Here is a 24,624-nt window from a genome sequence, read left to right on the forward strand (position 1 = left end):
ATCTTTTTTGGTTATGAGACAGGAATCCTATAGTATTCCTGGAAGTTTGAATTTGGGGAGCATTGGAAGCAAAACACGGAGAAGGCAATGGCACCCCACTCCAGTACTCTTGCCTGGAAAATCCCATGGATGGAGTCTGGAAGGCTGCAGTCCATGGGGTCGCTGAGAGTCGGACACGACTGAGCGACTTCACTTTCACGTTTCACTTTCACGCATTGGAGAAGGAAATGGCAACCCACTCCAGTGTTCTTGCCTGGAGAATCCCAGGGATCGGGAGCCTGGTGGGCTGCCGTCTATGGGGTTGCACAGAGTCGGACACGACTGAAGCGACTTAGCAGCAGGGAGCAAAACACACTTCTGTTTCATTTATTTCCCAACCAAATTAGCTGCACTGAGGGGTTTAATTTGAAGAACTAAAGACTAGGGAGGGGAGGGGAGAACAGTCCGCACATCATGGCAAGTGGATGGCCCGGGAGTTAAAACCTAGGACTTTTCTTTGGGCAGTTGTGTCTCATGCTAGATGAAGAGCAGGGTGGATCAGATGATCCAGAAGGGCCGTTCTAGCTGATTTTAGACGGCTGTGTAGACTCAGCTGTACACTGCCAGGCCTGCTGCAGGGACACGAAGTCAGTCCCAGCTCCAACTATCTATCTTTTGAGCACGTTGCTCTACCCCATCTAGGAGTCTGTCTACACGCATTAAGATTTCCGGATACCTGTGGCAGTAGAACAGAGTGTTTTAGGTCTGGGAATAACCTAAGTTATGAACAACCTGGTTCTGTAAGGGTTTTCATGGTTCATAGAACTGGAATTTCCCTGAGAAATCATTTGGCCCAGCCTTGGTAACTACATAACACATGTGCTCCCCAATGCTACCCCCACAGCAGACTTGTCCGAGGTCACCCCATGAGTCAGTGGTGGGGCCGGGCCACAGTCTGGGACCCCTTGCTTCTGTCGGGCATTCCATCTTTTAGACAACTCAGGTTCTTCGTGAGTGCCTGAGAACCAAGGCCTTCAGGTGGGCAAGATTTGTAAGCCATCCTCTCAAGCTTTGGTCTCCTCTAGAAGGATCATGACATTTCCTTGGGCTTTGTTAGGAAGCCTGGAGAGAAATATTTGCCAACAAAACCCTCCTGGTCAGGTGCATAGAAGACAGAGATAGGGAGAGAGAATGCTGCTTTAGGTGGTTGGAAGGGTCATGTTCTAGATAGAAGTCAGAACAATGCAACGTGAAGATGGGAACCCTCCTTGAGATCTCAAAATATTAGACCCGAAAGGACCATCGGATGCCAAGCTAACTGTGACCCTAGATCTGTGAGTGGAGAGGCTGAATCCAGAGGGACTAACGGTCTGGCTCAAGACCCCACAGTAGGTTAAGTGGCAGAGCTGGGCTCAGATCACAGAGTTCCTGACTCCTAGTCCTGGGCTCTGCCCTGGTTTTTAGTTTTCCCGTGGAGCAGAGAGGCTTTAAATGTAGGAATAAGTGGGTGTGCAGCCGCCATACACACTGGCCTGAAAACTGACCAGACAGCTGTGTGTGCCTGGAAAACAAGTGCTAATGAGCCATCCGGACTTCCTCTTCCCGGGGAATGCCAGCAGGTGACTTCAGATTCACGGGCTGAACCCTGCCAAGTAACAAGTCAGGGGCTGTCAGGCTTCCATTAAGATGCAACAATGTCCAACGGGCAAAACAAGCCACACCTACCACTCCAGCCAGAAAGTGTGTGGTCTGAGTGCCAAGTACCTTCCAGGTTAATACTGGAGCAAAACAGACACAGCGCATCTCAAAGAAAGCACCTGGGTCCTGGTCAAGGCTTCTAACGTCAGACCTGTCCCTTCCTGTTACTGACCCTCAATTACTGCATCTGTTAAGTGGGGACAGCAATAGTCAACCCCAGCGTGTGCATGTTGCGAAGATGCAATGAGGTTATGGATGTCAAATGGCCTGTACAGCACACGGCTTGGAGGAGATAACCCAGCACGCGGTAGACCCCTCTTCCCCAACTCTTCCCTTGGTTCTGAAGTAGCACAGCTTAGCAGCGCTCTTAGCAGGCTTGTCTGGCCAATGAGATGCTCGTTAAACCAGAGCCCATGACATTATCTGGTGGACTGAAGTTTGTTAATTATGTACCTAAGTGTTTGAGGCCATCGGATGGTCTCAGGACAATGTGAATAGCCCTTCGTCATCTGTTGAAAATACTTTAATCCTTCCAAGAAGGAGAGGAATTATCCTCATGACTCTGCGTCTACCATGTCCTGGCTTCTGAGTTCCACTCTTTTGGCGCGATATCCAGGAGAGTCGCAATAGCGACATCTAGGGGAGAGCCTCGCCATTGTCAGTGGAATTCGGAATCACAGAGAATCCCTAACCTCAGGGTCATTTCAGCTGACTTCAGTGCTCCGGTTTCCTTGGCTAACTCGTCAAGGAGAAACTCCAGAATAGGCCATTCGTTAAACAAAGGGCTAGGTAGCCTTGGGTTTACAGATGGCATTTGAGGAGTAGCTGTTCTGACATGCTCAGTGTTAAACATCGAAAGTCACCAGTAAATACAAGTTGAGATCAAGTGAAAATTCATTTGAATCCCTTGAAGGTTCCTTGGGATTTTGAGGGTTTTGTTTTTGGCCACATGGCACATTGTGGGATCTTGGTTCCTGACCAGGTATTGAACAGGGCCCACAGCAGTGATGGCACAGAGGCCTATCCACTGGACTGCCAGGGAATTCCCTTGGGGTCTCTTCAATCCTGACCTGTTGCAGTATGTAAGATAAAGCTATCTGACTTGATGTGTAATTCCTGGAAATTCACTTATACTAAGTGCAGATTGAATTGATATTTTTGGAGGGTATTTAAGAAGCACCTTTAAAGTCTAATTGAAAAGGCAGAGAGAGATCTGCTCATGTCTGGCTCCCATTTCCTGGCCCAGGGCTTGCACAGCAGGGCTTGCAGAAATTTAAGACAACACGTGTGGTGTCCAGAGAGCTTGGATGAAACATGTAGTGAAGCCAGTTTGAGAAACAAACTCGCTTTCCTTCCCTCCTTGCTTTCTTTCCCTCCTTCCTTTCTAACTTCTGTCCTTCCCTCCCTCCCCCACCTCTGTTTGTCTTTTTCTCCTCTTCTCCAAAGTGAAGGATGGGGATTTTTCTCCTAGATTTAAAGACTTGTGACATGTGTATGTGAAAAATTCAAGTATAAGTGTTAATATGCGCCTCGATGATCTGAATTCTTTTCCTTTTTCTTCCCCTCCTCCTGTCTATCCCCCGCCCCCCACCGCATCTCCCCCTCCCTCTCCTCTCCTGTGGGTGACAAGGGGCAGGGATTAGACACAGATGGCTTTAGCACTCTGATGGCCTCTCCAGGACTCTGTCCCACCTTATTCTGTGTGGCCCATTTTCTAGTTTATTTCTGTTAGAGAGAGTCCTGATCCCGGTTAGCACTGCCTTAAGAAAAAGACACTTTCGGAGTGAGCTTTGAGTGAATAGGTTTAAAGTAAACACAGAGGCAAATAAGTTCTTTGAGGCCTGTGACTACGTGAAAAGCAGTGACCACTGAGCAGTTGTATCCCCACTTAGTGTGGGGGGGAACTACGACAACCAGCGGACCGGGCAGTTAGGTCCAGCTCTGTCCACCTGACAGATGTGAGGTCTCTGGTTGCTGTGTTCAGCCCTTCTGGAGGAGGATGCTGCTGCATCTCTACCTGCCTCTTGTGCAGCCTGCATCCGGATCCCAGCTACATGACCCCAGGTACAGCGGGCGATTGCTGAGCAACCAGCTCCTTGTTTTAGTTTCAATGCCTTCCATGGGCAGCTTGTATTGTTTCTTTGGGGGTGGGTTCACTAGCTGCAATTAGCTAACCTTATTTGATCTCTTTTAAATGCCCACGTTTTCCTTTTAGCAGAGGGAGTGGGGGAGGAGAGTAGCTTGCAAGCCAGGCAAACATGGGACATTGTTGGAATGGTATTACGAAAGTGGTGAGAGAATCCTAAGATATTTGTTTGCGAGATGGGGAACACACAAGAGGGGTTCAGGACTCCTCCAGGTGGTCTATCCACTATTTCCACCTCCTCAGGGCCCCCAGGAACCTCTGGATATTAGTGTGCACGTGACGCTCACAGGAAAGGCAGACTATCTTAACTGGCCACAGTGGGGGTGGGGGGAGGATCCTCCCAGTTCTTAGGATCCTCCACTGCGAAGCTGGAGCCTGAATTTGGCCTCCAGATCCCCTGCCATGGGCTGTTCACGCTCCCCACAGCCCTGGCTCTCGTGCAGAGCCATGTGTGGAGGTGCCTTAGTGGCCCGGAGCTCAACACCAGAGAGCAGGCTTCACTGACGGGAAGACAAACAGCTATAGGAGCAGGAGTGGAGGAAGTGCAGAGAGCCCTGGGGGGATTCCTGGCCTTGGAGCCCTGGTGGGGACACTACGGAAGCATGGTCCTGTTGCACTCAGCATCTTGACCATGACATCCTGGATAAGCCAAAGAGCTCCCAGGCACATCAGCTTGGATTTTGAGGTCAGGCCCCACTCCTTGCTAGCTGTGCAATCTTAGGCAAGTTGGTAAATCTCTCTGTTTCCCTACTTAACAATTATCAAGGGGCTAATAATTATCCTGGGGTTTGTTGTGAGACTGCACGAGTGAATCACGAAGCCCTCGGCCCAGTGCTTGGCCCAAAGCAAAGGCCCCATCAGTGTTTACTATCTTCATCCCGTCACATCCTTGCACCTGCCTAGCTGGGGAATAAAAGAAAAACTGATTTACAAGTCGTCTATGGAATTCCTCCAGTGCAGGTAAGAACTGATATTTGGTTGTTGGGATGTTGGAAATGCCTGGGGCTGAGGTGATCAAAATTATTTTGCAATGAAGTCAGGAGTTTGAATTTCTGCCGAGTTTCTGAGGGGAAGTGATGGGTGGTGAAATTGGGAAGAAGGACATGGAAGCAGGTGGGGGTGGGGGGTGGGGGGTATGTGTGCTAGAGGGCTGAACCCAAGGGAAGAGTGCTCCTGAGAGTGCCCCACCTGGTGGGTAGAGTGCAGAGGCTTCGCGATCACGTATGCTCTGAAACTCCATTCTGCTTCCATGTTGGGAGGCACCACCCCACCAGCCTCTCCACATCCCTAAATCCTGCTGCCAGCTTTGCTGCACACACACGTGGGTGCTTCTGGAACTCTGGGGCGATCAGGCATGGGGGCTTGTTCTGGGGTTGGGGCAAATACAGCACATACATGAGAATGCGTGGGATTCAGAACGTGCGGGAGGCAGGAGACAGGAAGGAGGATGCCGAGAAGCAGCACAGCCCCCCTCTCCCGGCCCCCGCGTGGCAGACAAGAGTCGTATCTGTGGTCCCTCTGAGCAGCTTTGTGAGGGAGCCCCTAGTGACTCTGTTTGCTAGAGGAAGGGAGAAGGTCCTCCTCCCGGGGCCCTGCCTGGCTGTCCGCAGTCTCAGCTGAGCCGCCGCCAGGCCACCGGGTCCTAAGCACAAGAGCGTGGGGGTGAGGTGGCGGTCTGCCGGTGACAAGTCTCCTGGCCGGGAGTGGGAGGTGAATGCTGGGACTCAGACATCCTCTCCTTACAGAAAAGGCTTGGTGTTCCGTGGTTTCCCTGCAGCTAAGTGTCGTCCTGTGTTAATGTTACTTTGGTGTGTGTTCCTGGCCCTGTTTGCTAAGCTCTGGGCTGCTGCTGGCTTCCTAGTGGACAGTTTCCACCGGCCGGCAGCACAGGACTCCCTGGTAAGAGTCCAGCTTCCACTCTCATCCACCTGAGGGGCAAACCACACGCTGCCCCCAGAGCCTCCTCCCTGGAGCCTCTGGGAAACAGCGCTCCTCTGCCCGGAGTGTCTTGCCATGGTTTTTCCAAAGGGAGTTCACTGCCTCTGCCTGTTCACAGGGGGTTTGTTGGGGAGGAGGCTGTGCCTCCTGCAGGAAGCCTGCAGACTTCCTCAAGATTATTAGGAATCATCTTTTTAGACTTTTTCTTCTGTATTTACATATTGAAGGAAAGGTTAGAATATCATAAAGCATCACAGCTGGAAGGACCCTTCCCGTTCATTCAGTGCACCGTCTTTGTATGTTACAGACCTGCCCTGAAAAACGCAGCCTGCTGGTGTGGAGGTCAACTCTGGAGCCCAGGTCTTGCTCCAAGGTGGTATTCTTTCCACCTCATCTGACCACCGTGTCTGTACGTGGTCAAGTTAAGACAGGTGGAGACTTTCATTAAGGACCACACACAGTAGGTCACTGACATTTTATGGCCAAAGCACATCGTGAAACTGTGTATGAGCCCCTGTGTCCTTGTCTTAAAATGCCGACTCAAGAGTCAATGATTGGGAAATGTGAAGATGTAGAAGCAAGGAAGAGCTGTTGGGCTAAGAAACTGGTAACAATCTATAGACTATCATTCAGCCACATAACAGAATCACTAAACTCCCAGTTTCCTGAAAGATACAGATAAAGGCCTGACATACATTCCTAAGTTGTTTTTACAGGAAGCAGACCCCTTTCCAGATGAAAACTGCTGACCACAAGAACATAGACCCTAGACTGAAACCAGAAGGTTGACCCAGAAGGTTGACAATGCTTGAAATTTCACCTTGTTGCCAACCAATCCAAGAACAAGCTGATCACACCCTGCTCCTTGAACACAACTCCTCACTACTGCCTCCAGGGTAGGTCACATCGTCTTCAGGGCATGGACCCACTGTGGCCCGCTTTGCCCGGCAAAGCAGTAAAAGCTTTTCTCTTTTCTACTTTCTCTTTTCTACTTCACCCAAAACTCTGTCCCCATGTTTCTATTCAGCACCAGTGGACAGAGGCTAGTTTCGGCAACAATCATGTGGGGCTAGAGAGGAGCCCTGGATTCTGACTCCTGCTCTGCCATCAGTTCCCTAGACGACCTTCCAAAAGTCACCTTGATTCCCTGGGCCTCAGCTCACCACCTGCCAAACAGGACTATTAATCCCCAAGTTGTTTGCTTATAGGATGGAGGCTAAGATAAATCTAGGGTAAGAGTGGGAAGGTCTTTAACAAGAGTTTCATGGCCCTAGGGAGAATTATTAGCATTTTTAAATCTGGCTGCAAAGACATTGAATTGTGAACTGTGGTTGGTTTTACATTAGTTTGTGTTCTGATATCCACAGTGATGGCCCATATAAGAAGGGATCTGATAAGTGTTCTAGTCCATGGCTGCCAAAATTTTAAATTTCTATAGACCAAAATAATTACTTCAAAACCAAAATTAAGGACTCCAAAATGTAAATTTCAGTGACCAGTACAGAATGGGCAGCTTCTTATTTTGCCTGTTGTTGTTCAAACAAACAGACAAAATAACTCTGAGTAAAAAGCAAACCAACCTGATTCCCATCTGTATCAACCTTGTGTTGTAAAAGAAAGGACATTTTCACACAAAAACAACATAGAAAAGGACATGCTCTCAGAGGAAAGTATAGTTGACTGCAGGAAAAGGGGATCACTTGTGAGACCCCCTGTAGTTGACAATCTACAAAGCCTAAAATGTTTACTGTCTAGTCGTTTACAGAAGAAGCTAGCTAGCTTCTGCATTATGCCATGCTCCCTTCTGACGTGACAGTCTACAGAGGCTTGGTGGGAATCGAGGTCTCATGCTAAGTAATTTCAGCCAAAGTTCAGCTATTGTTGACAAAGCTGTAATTATCAGTCTGCTTTGAAATACACAGAGTGCTGCTCCATTTAGGGGATTCTGCCCTTACTTTCCAAGTCTCTGGGTGACAAACAGAAGGAGAAGCAGAGCTCAGGGTGTCCTGAAGGAACTCCAGGTGTGATTGCTCTTGGTGTGAGGAACTGTATCCACACACGTGTGTCCTCTGGTCCCAAGCATGCCCTGGTGTGTCTGTCCAGGTGCCTATGATGACCCACTCTTTCTCTTAGTTTTTTCCTCTGAGCTGTCTGGTCACCCAACTGTGCTTGCTGTCTAGGTTCTAAAGGTGACAGGACTGAAGGTTGGTGTTCTGAAATGAGGACATCTGGGTTCTAAGTTTGACTCTACAATACCCTGAACAAGACCCTTCACTTGGTCTTACTTTTCCTTTTCTGTGCAATGAAAACATATATCAGATGGTCTCAAAGTTTTTCACTTTTCCATGTTAACCTAACTCTGCATCTCACCAATCTGAGGCTAGTAGAGACAACCTATTGATTAGTGACTTAGTGATAGAAAAATATGGGGCGTGGGAAGGTCTGTTTGACAAACCCTCAACTTCATTATGCATTTGGGCTGTAACCAGTTATTTAATGACTACTATATGTTGGTCACCATGCAAAGCAGTTTCCAGAAGAGATCTAACAGTTTCTCCAATACCTTCGTGAGGTTGTTATTATTACTCTCATTTCATAGATAAGGAACTGAGTTTCTCAGGTGGGATGTAGAGCCAAGATTCAGATCCACACCACCTGACTCTAGATGTTAAGCTCTTAACACAATAGCGCTTTGTGTTCCTCTTGGGTCCATGGGCCAGCCTGTCCAGAGGCAGACTTTTCACTAGTGGGAGAGTTGAGGGCTGGTGGGATGACGTGGGGACGTGAGTGCAGCTCAGAAGCCGCTCGGAGGAATGGAGATGCAGCAGCTTGGCCCTGACAGCCCACCTCTGCCCCCACCCACTCTGTTGGACACTCACGATGTTTCTGGTGGTTAATCATCTGTGATGTGATATGGATATCCCCTGCACAGTTACTCCTAATTCCAAAGTCTTACCTCCTTTAAGGGGGAATTGGCCCGGCGGGTTGGGAATGGAGTCCTGAAAGAGAAGAAAGAGAAAAGTTAAAAAAAAAATGGATGAGGATGTCGTCAGATTGAAACAGCTAGTCTTTTTCTTTTTCACTTTGGTTGCCCTCAAAGTATTGTGTAATTTAGAATTTGTGTTCCATCTGACTCTTAAGATTAAAAAAAAAAAAACAAAAAACGAATTCACTGACTTAGTTTACATGAGCTTTACAACCTGTTTATCAGAAATAATATTGGAGGATTACTATCCACGTTTCACAGGTGAGGAACTGGAAGCTGAGAGGTAAAAAGTTTATGGCCATCAGGGGCGAGAATCTGCAGCTCTTAACTTTCAGTCCAGCGCTTTTTCTTTTCACCACCACATGTACTACTTTTTCTTACTTTTGTCAACGTAAGGCAAACAACTGTAGTGTATAAATACATGTGGGCTCTTTTCTTCTATATTTGATTCAGCAAACAGTGAAAGTATGTTGTAAATATACCTGGGAAGGTACTATTTCTCCTGTGGTTGGAAATTCTGAATTGATAGAATGACTATGTGCCAAGCATTGTGAAGATACCATAAATGATTAAATTGGGCCCCTGTCCTTGTGGATTTATTGCAGATTTACATTTGACTCTAATATCTAAATACTTATATAACATGCTGCTGCTGCTGCTGCTAAGTCGCTTCAGTCGTGTCCAACTCTGTGTGACCCTATAGACGGCAGCCCACTAGGCTCCCCCGTCCCTGGGATTCTCCAGGCAAGAACACTGGAGTGGGTTGCCATTTCCTTCTCCAGTGCATGAAAGTGAAAAGTGAAAGTGAAGTCACTCAGTTGTATCTGACTCTTCTCGACCCCATGGACTGCAGCCTACCAGGCTCCTCTCTGTCCATGGGATTTTCTAGGCAAGAGTACTGGAGTGGGGTGCCATTGCCTTCTCCGTTATATAACATAAATAAGCATAAATGTATATTATTTATGTTAACATTCACCTATGTTTTATTTATTCTAGAATAAGCATAACTGTATATATAAATAATCACACAGTTAAGAAAGAGGTTGCTGGCAGACAATCTGAGAGCAGATTGGCTCCTGAAGGAGGACCTGCGGGGTTGGGGAATGGGGGGGAGGAAAGGAGGTCTTGCTCACATGTTCTGAGCAAGTAAGCAACAGAAGCAGATGGGCAGTTTTTCACCCCAATAAATTTTTCAGAAGCCGTTCTCTACGTCTGCGTCTCTATGTCTTCCCTGTAAACAGGTTAATCGGTGCTATTTTTCTAGATTCCATATATATGCCTTAATATGTGATATTTGTTTTTCTTTTTCTGACTTACTTCCCTCTGTATAACAGGCCCTATATTCATCCCCTTCGCTGCAACTGACTCAAATTGGGGAAGGAGTGAGTGAAGTCGCTCAGTCGTGTCCAACTCTTTGTGACCCCGTGGACTGTAGCCCCCCAGGCTCCTCCGTCCATGGGATTCTCCAGGCAAGAATACTGGAGTGGGTTGCCATTTCCTTCTCCAGGGGATCTTCCCGACCCAGGGATCGAACCCAGGTCTCCCGCATTGCAGGTAGATGCTTTACCATCTGAACTGAAGGGTTTAGAGGCCGTCAAATGGACATGACCTATAAAGGCAATTTTGATGGTTTTATATAGAAATGACCTCTAATGGAAGAGAACGCAAATGGGAACTATTTGAGATACATTTCTATGTAAAATGTAGTTTGCACTTAATTCAGAATTTTAAATGAGCACTCTGCAACCGAGACCAAATATCAATTATCTCTTGAGGTTTTCTACTATGTACCAACATCAAATCTACATAGGAACAAATGTTACTCCTGCTTTTCTCTTCTATATCAAATGTCCTGAAGCCTTTGTGTCTCTCTGGAGCGAGGCCGAGTTTCTGAAGGCACATTCAGGGTAGGGCAAATTGAGAAAGTAGCACTGACATATATATATATACACACACAGACTATCATGTGTAAAACAGATAGCTAGCAGGGAGCTCTGTGTAATAGAGGGAGCCCAGCCTGGCACGCTGTGATTGACCTAGGGGGTATAATAGGGAGCAGGGGAAGACGGCTCAAGAAGGAGGGGGTGTGTGTATATATATATATATATATATACACACACACACGCGTGTGTGCTAAGTTACTCTAGTTGTGTCTGACTCTTTGTGACCCTATGGACTGTAGCACACCAGGCTCCTCTGTCCATGGGATTCTCCAAGCAAGAACACTGGAGTAGGTTGCCATGCCCTTCTCCAGGGGATCTTCCTGGCCCAGGGATCGAACCTGCATCTCTTATGTCTCCTGCATTGGCAGTTGGGTTCTTCACCACTAACGCCACTTGGGAAGCCTATATATATATATATATATATATATATATATATTTATGACTGATTCTGATTGATATATGGCAGAGACCATTGCAACATTGTAAAGCAGTTATCCTCCAATTAAAAAAATAAAAATAAATGAAGTTAAAAAAATTCTTCAGAGACTAGTTTTCCCACCTTGGGCTCTCTCCGCCTTTCCCCCACCTCAACCTTGGAGACACCCCTCACTGTCCTGGCAATAAGGAGTGAAGTATCTTTTGACCTACCCAGATCAAGGTCTCCTGTAGTGTATTGGACTGAGATATTAATAAAGACCTAAAGAAATGTGAGCATTTTCATGGATTAAAACAACTTCCCAATGTCTAATCGAGCAAGAAATTAGTTGTTGCCTGTGTCTTATTTTCTTAGTGTTGTGTCAGAACACCTAGGACCATCTAGAGTTCTCTTTTTATTCTGCCACTGCTCTAGGGACTCTGTCCTTTTCCTTCCACTGACAGCTCTTCTGATCAGTGACTCTCCTCTCCAGCCCAAGTGGATGGTCCTGAGTCGAGGAGGTCTCCTGAGGCATAGTGCTGCAGAGCACTGATCTGGAGGAGGAAGTCAGTATAAACTCGAGGGCTTCAGCTTATCAGGGGAAAAGAAATGAACTTGGCTTGGAAGGTCCTTTCCTATTTGCTTCCATAGTCTATGATTTTACTGCCTTGGCTGAAAGCTCTTAACCTAATAAACAGCGCGGTACATCTGTGGTCTCTCAAGTACACACACAGTTCAAAGGAAAATCTGATGTCATAGATTCCCCTCCTGGTTGCCTCCTGAGACAACAAACAGCCTTTCATAAGTTAATAAACATCTGGCTTACTGCCAAGCATGTCCATCGATTAGTGTGATGTGCACACATGTGAAGAAAAACATCTACATTTAAGTGTGGTGCTGAGCTGGTGGACTTCATTGGCTGCCCTGGAACATATCCAAGGACAAGGAGAGAATGCCAGAGCAACAAGCCCCGAGGAGCCATCGCAGTGGCTACTGGCAATTGGGGAATACCAGAGAATTGTACATTCAGCACATGTCAAATGGGCACATCGTGTGTGCCAAGCTCTAAGTCATTGGAAGACATCCTGTGGATTTTATGGCTCAATCATTAAAGCAGTCGTTCAGAACATACAGATAAATATAGAACTAGAATTGCAAGTTGTGGCAAGAGCTACGAGGGAGAGAGGCAGCATGTTTCCAGATAGCACTTGAACATGTGTACGAATCACTTGGGGAGTTGTTAAAATGAAAATTCTGATTCAGCAGATGTGGGTGGAGCCTGAGAGTCTATTTCTGCTAAGCTCCCAAGTGACAGCAGAGCTCCTGGCCCACAGAACACAATTTGAGGAGCAAGGCTGTAAGAAATACTATCCGAGCAGAGATCTAATTTAGGGGAGTCTGAGTTGGTGAAGTGGGGGTGTGGTCATTTGAAGGCTCTCTGGTTTTCTAGCTTCAGACAGAGGATGTCAAAAACAACATGTCATAGTACAGGGAAGAATCCTGTTGCTTAAACCTTAGCCCAGGACCCATGGCATCCAAGACAGAAGCGTGACTTTTGCTGCCTTGAAGAGCTCCTGGCATGAGAACAGGTCTCCATAGCTTCCCTTAGCTACCCCCAGTAGACAGGATCAAAGGATCAGGGCCAGAGGGGAGCCAAGGCATCCTTTAGTCCATCAAGCCAATTTTCACAGACAAGGAGACTGAGATATTTGTGAGTTGGTGGCAGATCCTAGAATGAAATTCTCAGTGCCCTTTCTATGCCCCAAGAGAGATGCTGTCTGCAGAAGCCAAGGACAGACCAGCTCATTCTCCTTCCCCTCCACCCAGGCGCCCTCCTGTTGGCCGTCTTTGCATTTGGAGGCGGAGAAGTAGGCTGTAAAGAGATGACAATTAAATTTTGTTGAGGACCCTCTATGCCCTTGACACTATGCTGAGTGCTGTCCGTTTATCTACTCCTCTTTAGTAAGGTACCTCCCAGTCTAAGAATTCTTTCCCAAACCTAGCCTGGGGATCTGGGTCTTGGCTGGAGAAATGTGAACTACCATGCTTAGCAACTTGGCTTTGAGGTAAATAGTAAACAGGCTAGACACAGATAGAAGCAAATGGGCCCTCCCAGGTTTTCATTCTCAGCTCCATTGAGTAGCTTCCTCATAGCTCAGTTGGTAAAGAATTCGCCTGCAATGCAGGAGACCCTGGTTCCATTCCTGGGTTGGGAAGATCTCCTGGAGAAGGGACAGGCCACCCACTCCAGTATTCTTGGGCTTCCCTTGTGTTTCAGCTGGTAAAGAATCCACCTGCAATGCAGGAGACCTGGGTTCGATCCCTGGGTTGGGAAAATACCCTGGAGAAAGGAAAGGCTACCCACTCCAGTATTCTGGCCTGGAGAGTTCCATGGACTATACAGTCCATGGGATCGCAGAGTCGGCACAACTAAGCTACTTTCACTTTCACTTTAGTAGCTCAGGAAACTTGGTTTCCATGTATACCAACCAGCTACATTTCCTTAAGTATGCTTCTCTCTCTGTCTCTTTTTTTTTAGACTCTGAGTATCTCATGGGTATCCTCAACAATGTTTCTGTGTATGGAGGGAGGAACCCTCCTTACATTTAACCTTTTTGTTCCCAGGTGAAATGAGCTGTTCCAGTCATCTTCTCTGCCTAGGACTCTTTGTTTTCCCATTTCCTTTAATCACTGTGATTGCTAATAATTCCTCTCTCTGCTGAATTATTGACATAATAAGATATTATACATAAAGTTATGGACATTGTCAGATATTATGCATAAAGTGTTAGCAAGTGGTTGGAAATGGTGGCTATTTTGGTTACCCTCTTAATCCTAATGAAGTGTGTAATTTGTCTCAATACCTTGAAAGGTTTATTTCTTTTCACAGAGCAATCCTGTGCAGGGAAATCAGCTCCTAAATCTACTTTGACAAAAGATGCCCTCTCTTATTGAAAATGGCCAAAGACAACTGATGTTTGGACTATGCCAGGTGGCCTCACATCTTGTAAGGTGAGCCATGGAGACCTTTACCAGGAATGCCTCTCTTATTTTTGAACTAATGTGATTAAGCACTTAATGTGGGTACTTCAGAGGGGATGACAGAGGATGAGATGGTTGAGTGGCATCACTGACTCAAAGGATATGAGTTTGAGCAAGCTCCAGGAGTTGATGATGGACAGGGAAGCCTGGCGTGCTGCAGTCCATGAGGTTGCAAAGAGTCAGACAAGACTGAGCAACTGAACTGACTGACTGAGGGTACTGAATCATCAGGGGCTAAATGCTTTACATGCATTAACTTATTTTATCTTTACCGTAAGAATTAGTGATTGACTGAGACTTAGAGAAATAGCTTAGTGGCTATAGAAGGTCCCTTAGATGGTGAATAGGAGGGAAAGGATTCAAACTGGGGCATATTGACTTCAAAGGCAATGCTCTTCAATCCCAAGCCATGTTGCCCCTCTAGGGTAGGGCAGGATGCAGCTGGGGCAGGAAATTCTCCTGAGACTCCATGATAAAGTGGATTGAGGTCCTAGAAAATTGTCCTCGGTAGCCTTGGTTTTGCTAATGTTAGTGAAAGTGGTCATTGGAATACAGGGGCTTAAAGCAGTGCTTCTCTCACTAGTGGTCTTGTTAAAATGCTAATTGTGATTCTGTAGGTCAGGGATGGGCCCTTAGGTTTTACATTTCTAATGAAATGACGAAATCATCTTCCAGATGATGCCAATGCTTTGGGGCCAGGGACACACTGAATAACAAGGTCTTAAAGACAAGTGAACTCTGGGAGTTGGTGATGGACAGGGAGGCCTGGTGTGCTGCAGTTCATGGGGTTGCAAAGAGTCGGACACGACTGAGCGACTAAACTGAACTGAACTGAACTGAAAAACATTACTCAACACATAGTCAGAACACTGAGGTCTGCCTGTCCACAGGAATGGGGGAAATGGCTACTGGAGGCTGAGTGTGGAGCTGAGCTTATGGATAGGTTCAGAAGACCTTCCTAGTCTGTTGATGGGGTGGCTTCCTGTCATCTTCTATCTGTGCTTCTTGCCACCTGGCTCTAAGTCCTGCTGCTCCCTGGTGCAGTCTGGACTGATCTCTGTTCTGCGCCTGGCCTTACTCCGGCCCCACCTAGAATGCCTGGCACCATCTCCTCTTGTTCCCATCCTTTCAATGGAGAGCTCTTCTCCACTGACGCATGCCAGCTAGCAAATACAGAAGAAGTGAAAGAATTAGGCAATCATCATCCCTCAACCCTCAGTGCATTGGCTGATTCAGTTGAGGGTCATCACCAAAGAATGCCAAAACCATGGAATGAAGGATCTTTGAATGCCTTCGAAGTATTACCCTGTAGATTACTTAATAAAAAAGATTAAAGTGGTTTACTAAGAAGACTTCCCTGGTGGCTCAGATGGTAAAGCGTCTGCCTACAATGCAGGAGACCCGGGTTCAATCACTGGGTCAGGAAGATCCCCTGGAGAAGGAAATGGGAACCCACTCTAGTACTCTTGCCTAGAAATTCCCATGGATGAAGGAGCCTGGTAGGCTACAGTCCATGGGGTTGCAAAGAGTCAGACACGACTGAGCGACTTCACTTTCACTATGAAGACAGACAGTGGTCATGCCTTGAATCAACTGACTAACTGTTATTGCCAATAATGGGGCAACCTGACATATGCTTCTAGCCCTGCTGTGAAAAAGAAGAATATAACATTGCTTATGTCCTTTTCTTGCCCAAAATGTTTCATCTGAATATTATTGTGAGTAAACATTGACAGGCCCAAAATGTGACAATAGAACTGTCCTGGATCCTTTGATCCTTTGAAAAAGTCATGAAAAAACAACAGAGAGCAGAAGAGACTGTTAGATCATTGCTTCTCAAACTTTAATGAGCATATAGAGCACCAAAAAAAAAAGTGAAGTTGCTCAATCGTGTCTGACTCTTTGTGACCCCATGAACTGTGGCCTGCCCAGCTCCTCCATACATGGGATTTTCCAGGCAAGAGTACTGGAGTGGGTTGCCATTTCCTTCTCCAATAACCTTATTAAAATGCAGAGTTTGATTCATTGCATCTAAGGTGGGGCCCGAGAGTCTGCATTTCTAATAAGCTCCCAGAGCCACCTTTTAAATAGTAACATTCCAAGGTAAAACAGATGAAACCATTTCTGTATGTGACCTGAGAGTAGATTCTGGATCGAGAAACAAAAGGCACAACAGCTATAGAAGACGTTTTTGAACAAGTGGAGGAAATTAAAATATGGCCTATGTATTATTATAAACTGATGCTGCCAAGATAACATTAACTTTCTTGGCCATGATAATGGCACGCAGTAAGCAGGAGATGGGCGCTGAAATGCGTGTGGGTGAAAGGTCACCCTGACGGAACCTTTCTTTCATATTTATAGAAAGGAGCAGAAATATGGCAAGATACCAACACTCACTGAATTTAGGTGAAAGATTATATGGGTATTTACCATTCTATTTTTCAGTAGGTTTAAATTTCTTCAAAATAAAACTTCGGGAATCAGACACAATCCTTTTAATTCTTGGAGGAGGTTCAGCTTCCCTTCTAACCTCTTTTGCAAACCCCTTCCTCACCCCGAGCAGAAATTGTCTTCCTCTCTTCTGGTCTATGGCAGTGAGTGCAGCGCTTGCATGCTACGTTACTTCAGTCCTGCCTAACTCTTTGTGACCTTATGGATGGCAGCCCACCAGGCTCCTCTGTCCCTGGGGATTCTCCAGGCAAAAATACTGGAGTGGGTTGCCATGCTCTCTTCCAGGGGATCTTCCCACCCAGGGATCAAACCTGCATCTCTTGCATCTGCTACATTGGCAGGTGGGTTCTTTACCGCTAGTGCCCCCTGGGAAGCCCACATTTAGTGCCATTCTGCCCCAGATTCAAGCACTTGAGGGTTTGGGCCTCACCTCTCCAACTTAGAGATTCCCAGAAAACAGGGCTCCCACCTTGTCCACTTGGGTTCTTCCCTTACAGCTTAGCCTAGGGCTTTCCCTGGAGAAGTTGCTCAATGGACTTCTTCGGATAAATAACTGACTGCATTGGAGAGAGTAAGTTGGATAGAGAGAACTATCACAGGGCATTTCAGTTCAGCCCTGTAGTTTATCTGGAGTGGAAACAAATCTAAAACCTTGCCACCGTCACCTCCAATCACTTCCCCTAAATTCAACTCTCGGTGGGGAAGTAGAGTGGCATTGGAAGGGTAATTTTTTTTTTTTTTTTTAAATAAAAGGAGTTTTCTCTGTTTATAAAGGGAAAGAAGGCAGTTGCTTTCTCTTCTTTCTAGAATACATGAGCCCTTCCTTACTCTAACATTGTGAAATGTAAATAGATGTCTCCAGGGGCTAGACAAGACCAGGCTTCTTGTTTATAACAGAAACATTTCTTAAGATTGAAGGCCTCCAAGCCAGTTGAACTGTGAACACCTCTAGCGTCAACCTTATTGCTGTTGTTTAGTTGCTGAGTTCTGTCTAATTCTTTTATGACCCTATAGACTGAAGCTTGCTAGGCTCCTCTGTCCATGGGATTTCGCAGGTAATAATACTGGAGTGGGCTGCCATTTCCTTCTCCAGGGGATCGTCCTGATCCAAGGATCAAACCCTCATCTCCCACTTGGCAGGTGGATTCTTTATCACTGAACCACGTGGGAAGCTTGTCCACCTTATAGCTTATATATGATCTATTTATAACCCTTTGTCTCTGGAGGAGATATGAGAAACTTTTTTCTCTTTGCTTTGCTGTATAAGTTGTGTGACATTTCATTCTGACACAAATGCATATACTCTGTTGTAATTACTTCATAAGAAATCAATTTTCTTTCTTTTCCATGAAGATCTGTCTCTTTGTTGGTTGGACTTCTACTTCCTCAAGAGTATTGTGTACAATCTCTTGAAAAATACACATTGCATTCCCACCTCCAAGGATTTATCCCACAGATAGACTTGCAGATGTGCACAGTGAGCAAAGCTTCTAGAGAAAATCTTGTGTCCTTCACTAGACACAGATGAAATATGAAGTACAATAAAATGCTATGTGACTTTTCAAAAGAATGAGATAGACTTCCATGTATTGACATGGAAGGATTTCCACGATCTATTAAGTCAATAAAGCAAGCTGCAAATTTACGGATTTGCTATAATGACGTGTGTGTACTATATATTTATAGAGCATAGATTTTTGGAAAGACATGAAAGAATCTGTCAATTGTCCTTATCTCAGGAAAGAGGAATTGGTGGTTGGGTGGAGAGGGTGTGAGAAATTTCTACTTTTTTCTTTGCCTTTGCTTACTATTTACTTTTCTTAAACCACGTGGATATAATATTTTAAATGAATATAATGGTTTAAAGGTCAGTAAAATACAGCCACTTCAGAGACTTAAGACAATAGGCAATAAGTTCCACAAGTAACATGAAAACAGATATTTTTGGCTTTGATCAAGGTTCTATGTCCATTACTTAGAACATTACTGTCCTGCACACAGTAGATGCTCAAGAAATCTTTAAAGTTGAAACCTAAGTTCTTTGCCTCTCCCAAGGAATTTGCCTTTGGAGTTATTTGGTTTTCAAACCAAATCTCAAGGCGATCTTTGTCGATTTTCCTACATGCCCTACACTTCTCACTTTCCTCATGCTGATCCATTGGCCAGGAATACTCTCTCCTCTGATCTCTGGAGACCTGTTTGAAATTGTGCACATTTCTCAAGCCAAACTGAAACTCCAGTCTCCAGTGAAGTTTCTCTTAGATCTGCCTGGGAAAACATTCCATCTCTGTAACTTGTGGTTTCATGGTTAGCCCTATGTGCCTACATCCCATCACTTATTATATATTATAAGTTAATTTTGGTTTAAATTTTGCCTGTACATGTGTCTTTTTATTTAGAACTGTGACTTCTGGGGGCTTCCCAGGTGGTTTTGTGGTTAAGAATCCACCTGTTAATGCAAGAGATTCAGGAGACCCGGGTTCAATCTCTGGTCAGGAAGATTCCCCTGAAGGGGGAAATGGCAACTCATTCCAGTATTCTTGCCTGGAAAATTTCATGGACAGAGGAGCCTGGGGGGCTACTGCCTATGGGGATGCAGAGTCAGACACGACTGAGCACACACAGAGTAATGGTGGGGACTTCTTAGGCCAGTAGAACCAGCTCATGGTTCTCACCTTGCCCCCACCCACCCTCAGAAGACTGCTGGGTGGCCATCAATCCATTTCACTTTTAATAACTGGGCTATGAGTTTAAGGTCCTTAGGTATCTCCCATTGATTCTTTTATTGGGGGTCCTATTAAGAGTCAATTCATTTGTCTAAGTTGTACCTGTACTAAAGCCTCTTCCCACAGGAACCTGGTAACTCAAGTTCAAGGAGATAACTCTCTCTTCTTAGTTTTTCTGACAGTTAATATCTGAATGAATTATTGGAAATGGTATGTATAAAACACTTAACTTGTATATCACAGTCCTTTTAAGCAAGTTACTGATATTTCTCAGGCTAAGAAATCATAGTACATCAAACCCTAGAGTCAGATTGTGAAGTGAATCTTTTCATCTCCCAGAGTGAGGGGAAGTCAAGGAATTGGACGCCAGGAAGGACACACTCCCAAGAGAAGAGGAGGAAGGGAGATTTTTTTTTAGTGCTGCTGTGGCTGTCTGTGTCCTTAAAGGGAACAGTGGCCTCATTAAACAGCCAAGCAGTCTTGACTCCCACTTTCTCAGAACAATTTAGGTCAAGCCCTGTCCCCTTTCTGTTCCTCGTTTTCCACATTTACAAAAATGAGGCAGAAAGATCCACTCCAGTTCCTTCATGGAAAGAATCAATTCAACCAAATGTGGGACTTGAATTAGGAGCATTCTGGAGCTCCTCCTCGCTTTATATGTCAGCACCACACCACGTACCAGGATTATATCTTTCTCTCTCTCTTTTCCCCTCTTTCCTTCTTTCTTTCTCTCTCTCTCTCATACCAGTTCTAGCTACAATCTAACTGAAGACATTTTCGAAGGCCACTTTAATTTCTTTTCTTTGGCTCTTGCTGTAAAATGATACACCTCTGATTTACTTCAGATTAGAATTACAGAAGTTATAGAGTCTGTACAGAATAAAAAGGGTCCTAGAAGGCAATGGCACCCCACTCCAGTACTCTTGCCTGGAGAATCCCATGGACGGAGGAGCCTGGTAGGCTGAAGTCCATGGGGTCACTAAAAGTCGGACACAACTGAGCGACTTCACTTTCACTTTTCACTTTCATGCATTGGAGAAGGAAATGGCAGCCCACTCCAGTGTTCTTGCCTGGAGAATCCCAGGGACGGGGGAGCCTGGTGGGCTGCCGTCTATGGGGTCGCACAGAGTCGGACATGACTGAAGCAACTTAGCAGCAGCAGCAGCAGAATATTCTCAAGTGTGTTATTCCTAGTAGATGTAGATGAGCCCAATAAATGATGAGTTTCATAAACTTTACAATCTAAGTCTCAAATGCTAGCAATTCTGTTATCTTTCACTTTTATGGAGGTATGAGTTTCAAAGCTTCATTTAAATGTCAGTTCTTGAGGACACTTGAGAAGCAGATACCCAAGCCTTTTAAAGCCTGGTTCTTTTCAGCAATCAATAAGGTAAAGAGCATTCAACCTAAGACAACTAAAGGAAACCAGAACAAATTCTGCAGGATTGAAATACTATGAAAAATGAGAGCTTTGAAGGAATAAATAGAAATGTACGTACTTTGAAGGGGTGGTAGTATTGGGGGTACAGTTCTTAAACTATCAAAATTACTTCATTAAAAATTCATGAGCAATATATACTCTTAGTACAGTATTTTCTCTAAAATACATCCTGGTGGATTTGCTGTAAACACCAATTTCCTAAAATATGAATAAGCTTCCTCCTTCACCTCCTCTGTTTTCATAGTAATTCTTACCATTTACTTATAAAAAACAAAGGTAAATTTCCTGAGACCGCTTAACTTCACAGTGTGTACCCATAATTGCTTGTAGTTTCGGGGTTCTGAGCAGTCTCAGAGGGAACAGGTGTGAAAAACATTTCTACCTTCTGCCTCCATGAGCTGTGTTTTTGTGACACACTAAGCCCTTCAAAGCAGTGGGTCAGGAGGAAGCTTTGAACTTGTCTTGTGAGCTTTAACACTGACATGTCCAAGCTCTAAAGAGCCCTGGTCTTCTCTCTGGCCTCCTTTCCTTGCTCTCTTTTCTTGTTTTGGCCTCTGAAACTTAACTCCTGGCTAGAAAAAGTGCTTAGCATTGGCCGAGGCCTCTGAAATCTCAGGAATGTCTGGACTGAGAATACAGAATCCTGGAATCTGCTCTGAAGTCATCAAAGACATGACACTGGTTGTACAAATGTGTTATTAAGTTTCCTTGTCTCTTCCATCTTTAATAGAAGTCTTTAGATCAGCAACAGTTATTATTTTTTTTAATTGCAGTATAATTTCTTTAAAGTGTTGAGTTCATTTCTGCTGTACAACGAAGTGAATCAGCTATACATGTATATATATATATCCCCTTCCTCTAGGAAAATTTCTCAAGGCTAAAAGCTCCTCTCCCTTCTTTGGCTCAGGTGTATATAGAAAGTTTGGAGGTGATGGCTCAAGAAAATTTTCCCTCAAAAAGCCAAATTATTTGAGAGGAGTGAGTTTCCCGTTTCTTTGCTCCCTCTCTCTGTTGATGTTGGTTCTTTGCTTCGTTTATCCCGAAGTCTCTGTGGAGAAACTGAACATAAATCAGAAAGGAAAGGCAAAGAAGAGAAGTCCACTTACCGTCTTCTGAACTACCAGCACCATAATGGTCGCCACAGCAAAGACGAGACACAGAGCCAGCGAGGCCGTGGTGAAGCAGAAGTACCCGCGGCCCGTGGTTCCCCAGTGGCTGGTGACGGAGCCTGCGGGCACATGCATGGCTGTGTCTTGGGACGGGGCCAGTGGGTTGAGTGCTCGCTGCGGCCCTGGGTCCATTCTTATATAGGCTTCCCCACATCACACCTTATCTCTCCTCATCTGATTCGGTTCTAGGCCCATCTCTGTTCCAAGAAGGATTCTCCCCCTGCATCCTGGATCATGTGACTTGGAAAAAAACCTTCACCGGCTGCCTCACGAAGAAACTCTTCTCTGGGGGCGTGAGGCGAAAGGCAGCAGGACGGGTGGGGGACAGGCTCATTTTTCATCGCCAGGGATCAGTTTGAGTGAAGAGAAACTGTAGCTATAGAGAAGGTGGCTGATGTCAGAGGCCGAGTAGGAAAATGACGGTTTCCCTACGCTGCTGTGTGTGTGTGTGTGTGTGTGTGTGTGTGTGTGCGCGCGCGCGCGCGCGTACACACAAAGCAGCTGCTGTTTCAGTCAGACTCAGCCACAAAACGCCTTCCGGCTTGAGAAGCTGCACGTTCTCCTCAGCGCGGCCTGTGGCTCAGAAGTCCTCATCAGAAAATCTCTCTCTGCTGGGCCTGGAGGGCATGGCAACCCCTACTCCAGTATTCTTGCCTGGAGAATCCCATGGACAGAGGAGCCTGGCGGACTACCGTCCGCGGGGTCACACGGAGTCAGACACGACTGAAGCGACTTAGCACACGCAGGGAGGCTGGATCCCCCGGACCGTGGCAGAATGACTCAGAGGGGTTGATGATGTTGGCTCCTCTTAAGAACTGGAAATGCTACCAGATCTCTGGCAAGGAAGAGCCCACAAATATGGAAGTTTCTCCACAGGGAGAAAAGCTTAATGGCAGGATGAAATTGGGGGACAGGTTCAAAGATGCTGTCTGAGAGCAGCAAACTGGCAACACCGATATTTTGAACAAAAAAATCCTCCAGAGTATATTGGGATCTGTTAAATTTGCATGTAAAGTTGGACCTGCGGTAAAACTCAGAAAAAGGGGAAGCAGCTGGCAGCGAGGGTGGGGGTAGGGAAGTGGTATGGTGAGGAGTGCAGGGGTGTGTGTGTCCTGGTGGTGTGTGCGTGTGGGTGCTGGGCGTGTGGTATGTGTGTGCTGTGCATGTGCGGAGTACCTGCATGCTGTGTGGTGCGAGTTGTATGTGCTGTGTGTGTGTGTGTGCGCACATGTGACTACTACAGTCGAGCCTCTTCTGTCTCAGAGTAACACAATGCCCCACTTCACCCTCACCTCTGCCCTCTGAGGCAGCTAAGATTTTTTTTTTTTTTACAGATATGGGAAAATTGAGAATCAGAGAGGATAGACACTGCCTCAATCAAAGTTGCAAATGTTGATCAATGGAATCACTTGGGTAAACAGTTAAACCCTGCTGGCCCCGGAATCCCTGCTACTGTCATTGTACGTGAGGTTGAAAACCTGAGGTCCTCTCTCAGCCTTCCCCCTCTCCCTTATGGTCTTGGGTCCTTGTACAAACCCTTATGCCCCTCTCTTTTTTTCCCTGTCTGCACTGACAGGCACCATAAAGATCAAATGAGAGCGTGATATAAGAGTACTTCTTGAATGGGAATAGACTTGGCAGAGGGTATTGGACCATTCTGGTTGAATGTTCCAAATAGTCTGGAATTTAGACAGAGTGGATAGATTCTCAAGGCAGGCAGAGCTGCCCACATCTGACTACTAATCATCTCCATTTCAAAAGACCATTTAAAAAGTGAATTACTGCATAACCGGTGCCTCCGGATGTAGCTGTTTGAAAAGTTCATTTGGAAGTACCCAGTCCTTTGCAGCACCTCTCCCCTTTCTGTGCGCTTTTCAGCTGCTGGGTATCTGCGATCCCACAGAAATCCCAGAGCCCCCCAAGGAACTGTTCTGTGTCCAGAGCCGAGCTTGGATTACTGCGACTTTGGCCTTTGCAGAGACCCCACTACTGAGCATCACCTGACTTGGGTCACTCTTAAGAACTGGTCTGGATATTCCTTCCCAGTGAATCCATAAAATCATAGGGATCCTGGAAATGGAAGAGCCAAAAAGAGGTAAATTCTGGGGGGCTACATAGAGTGGTATAAAATGTACCATCAGTTCAGGTCAGTCGCTCAGTTGTGTCCAAATCTTTGCGACCCTGTGGACTGCAGCATGCCAGGCTTCCCTTTCCATCACCAACTCCTGGAGCTTATTCAAACTCATGTCCATCGAGTTGGTGATGCCATACAACCACTTCATCTTCTGTCATCCCCTTTTCCCCCCGCCTTCAAGTGTACCATAAACAAGGAAGATGAGGTTCCCTTGATCCCAAGTAGGACTTGGTTTGGGAAGAAGCGGGTGCACATATCCATTGGATCTGTCACTGAGGTGGGAATAAAGCAAGCCAGCGTCTTCGGGGGTACGCACCTGGCTGATTCAGGGAGAAGACTGTGTCCCGTGGTGGGCTCGGGGCAGTGAGTGGGAAGCAGAGGGCTCTGTCGTCCGCCCAGAGCCGCTGAGAACCGGCTGCTCCCTTGGCCTTTCTCTGCAGTCTCTTTGATGAAAGTGGAAAACTTCTGATTGTTGAATGGAAGCTGTGGGTGTTGAAAAATAAAAAGACTTTGCTTGAAGTGCAGGTCTTCCTGAAGGCCTGCGGGGCTCAGA

The 24,624-nt window shown here is 46.0% G+C and overlaps 1 protein-coding gene across 1 annotated transcript in view; it reads right to left on the reverse strand.

Annotated features, from left to right (window-relative positions):
* Window positions 1-22,395, reverse strand: part of TNFSF8 (TNF superfamily member 8) — a 29,089-nt gene extending 6,694 nt beyond the window's left edge. Inside the window, exons 1-2 of the mRNA XM_027550620.1 lie at window positions 21,875-22,395; window positions 8,718-8,760 (exon numbers count right to left, since the gene is read on the reverse strand). Of these exons, the coding sequence (XP_027406421.1) occupies window positions 8,718-8,760; window positions 21,875-22,069 (238 nt within the window). The 5' untranslated portion in view covers window positions 22,070-22,395. The remainder of the gene's footprint in view (window positions 1-8,717; window positions 8,761-21,874) is intronic.
* Window positions 22,396-24,624: the final 2,229 nt, after the last annotated feature.

The sequence above is a fragment of the Bos indicus x Bos taurus genome, chromosome 8, assembly GCF_003369695.1.
Source record: "Bos indicus x Bos taurus breed Angus x Brahman F1 hybrid chromosome 8, Bos_hybrid_MaternalHap_v2.0, whole genome shotgun sequence".
NCBI lineage: Eukaryota > Metazoa > Chordata > Mammalia > Artiodactyla > Bovidae > Bos > Bos indicus x Bos taurus.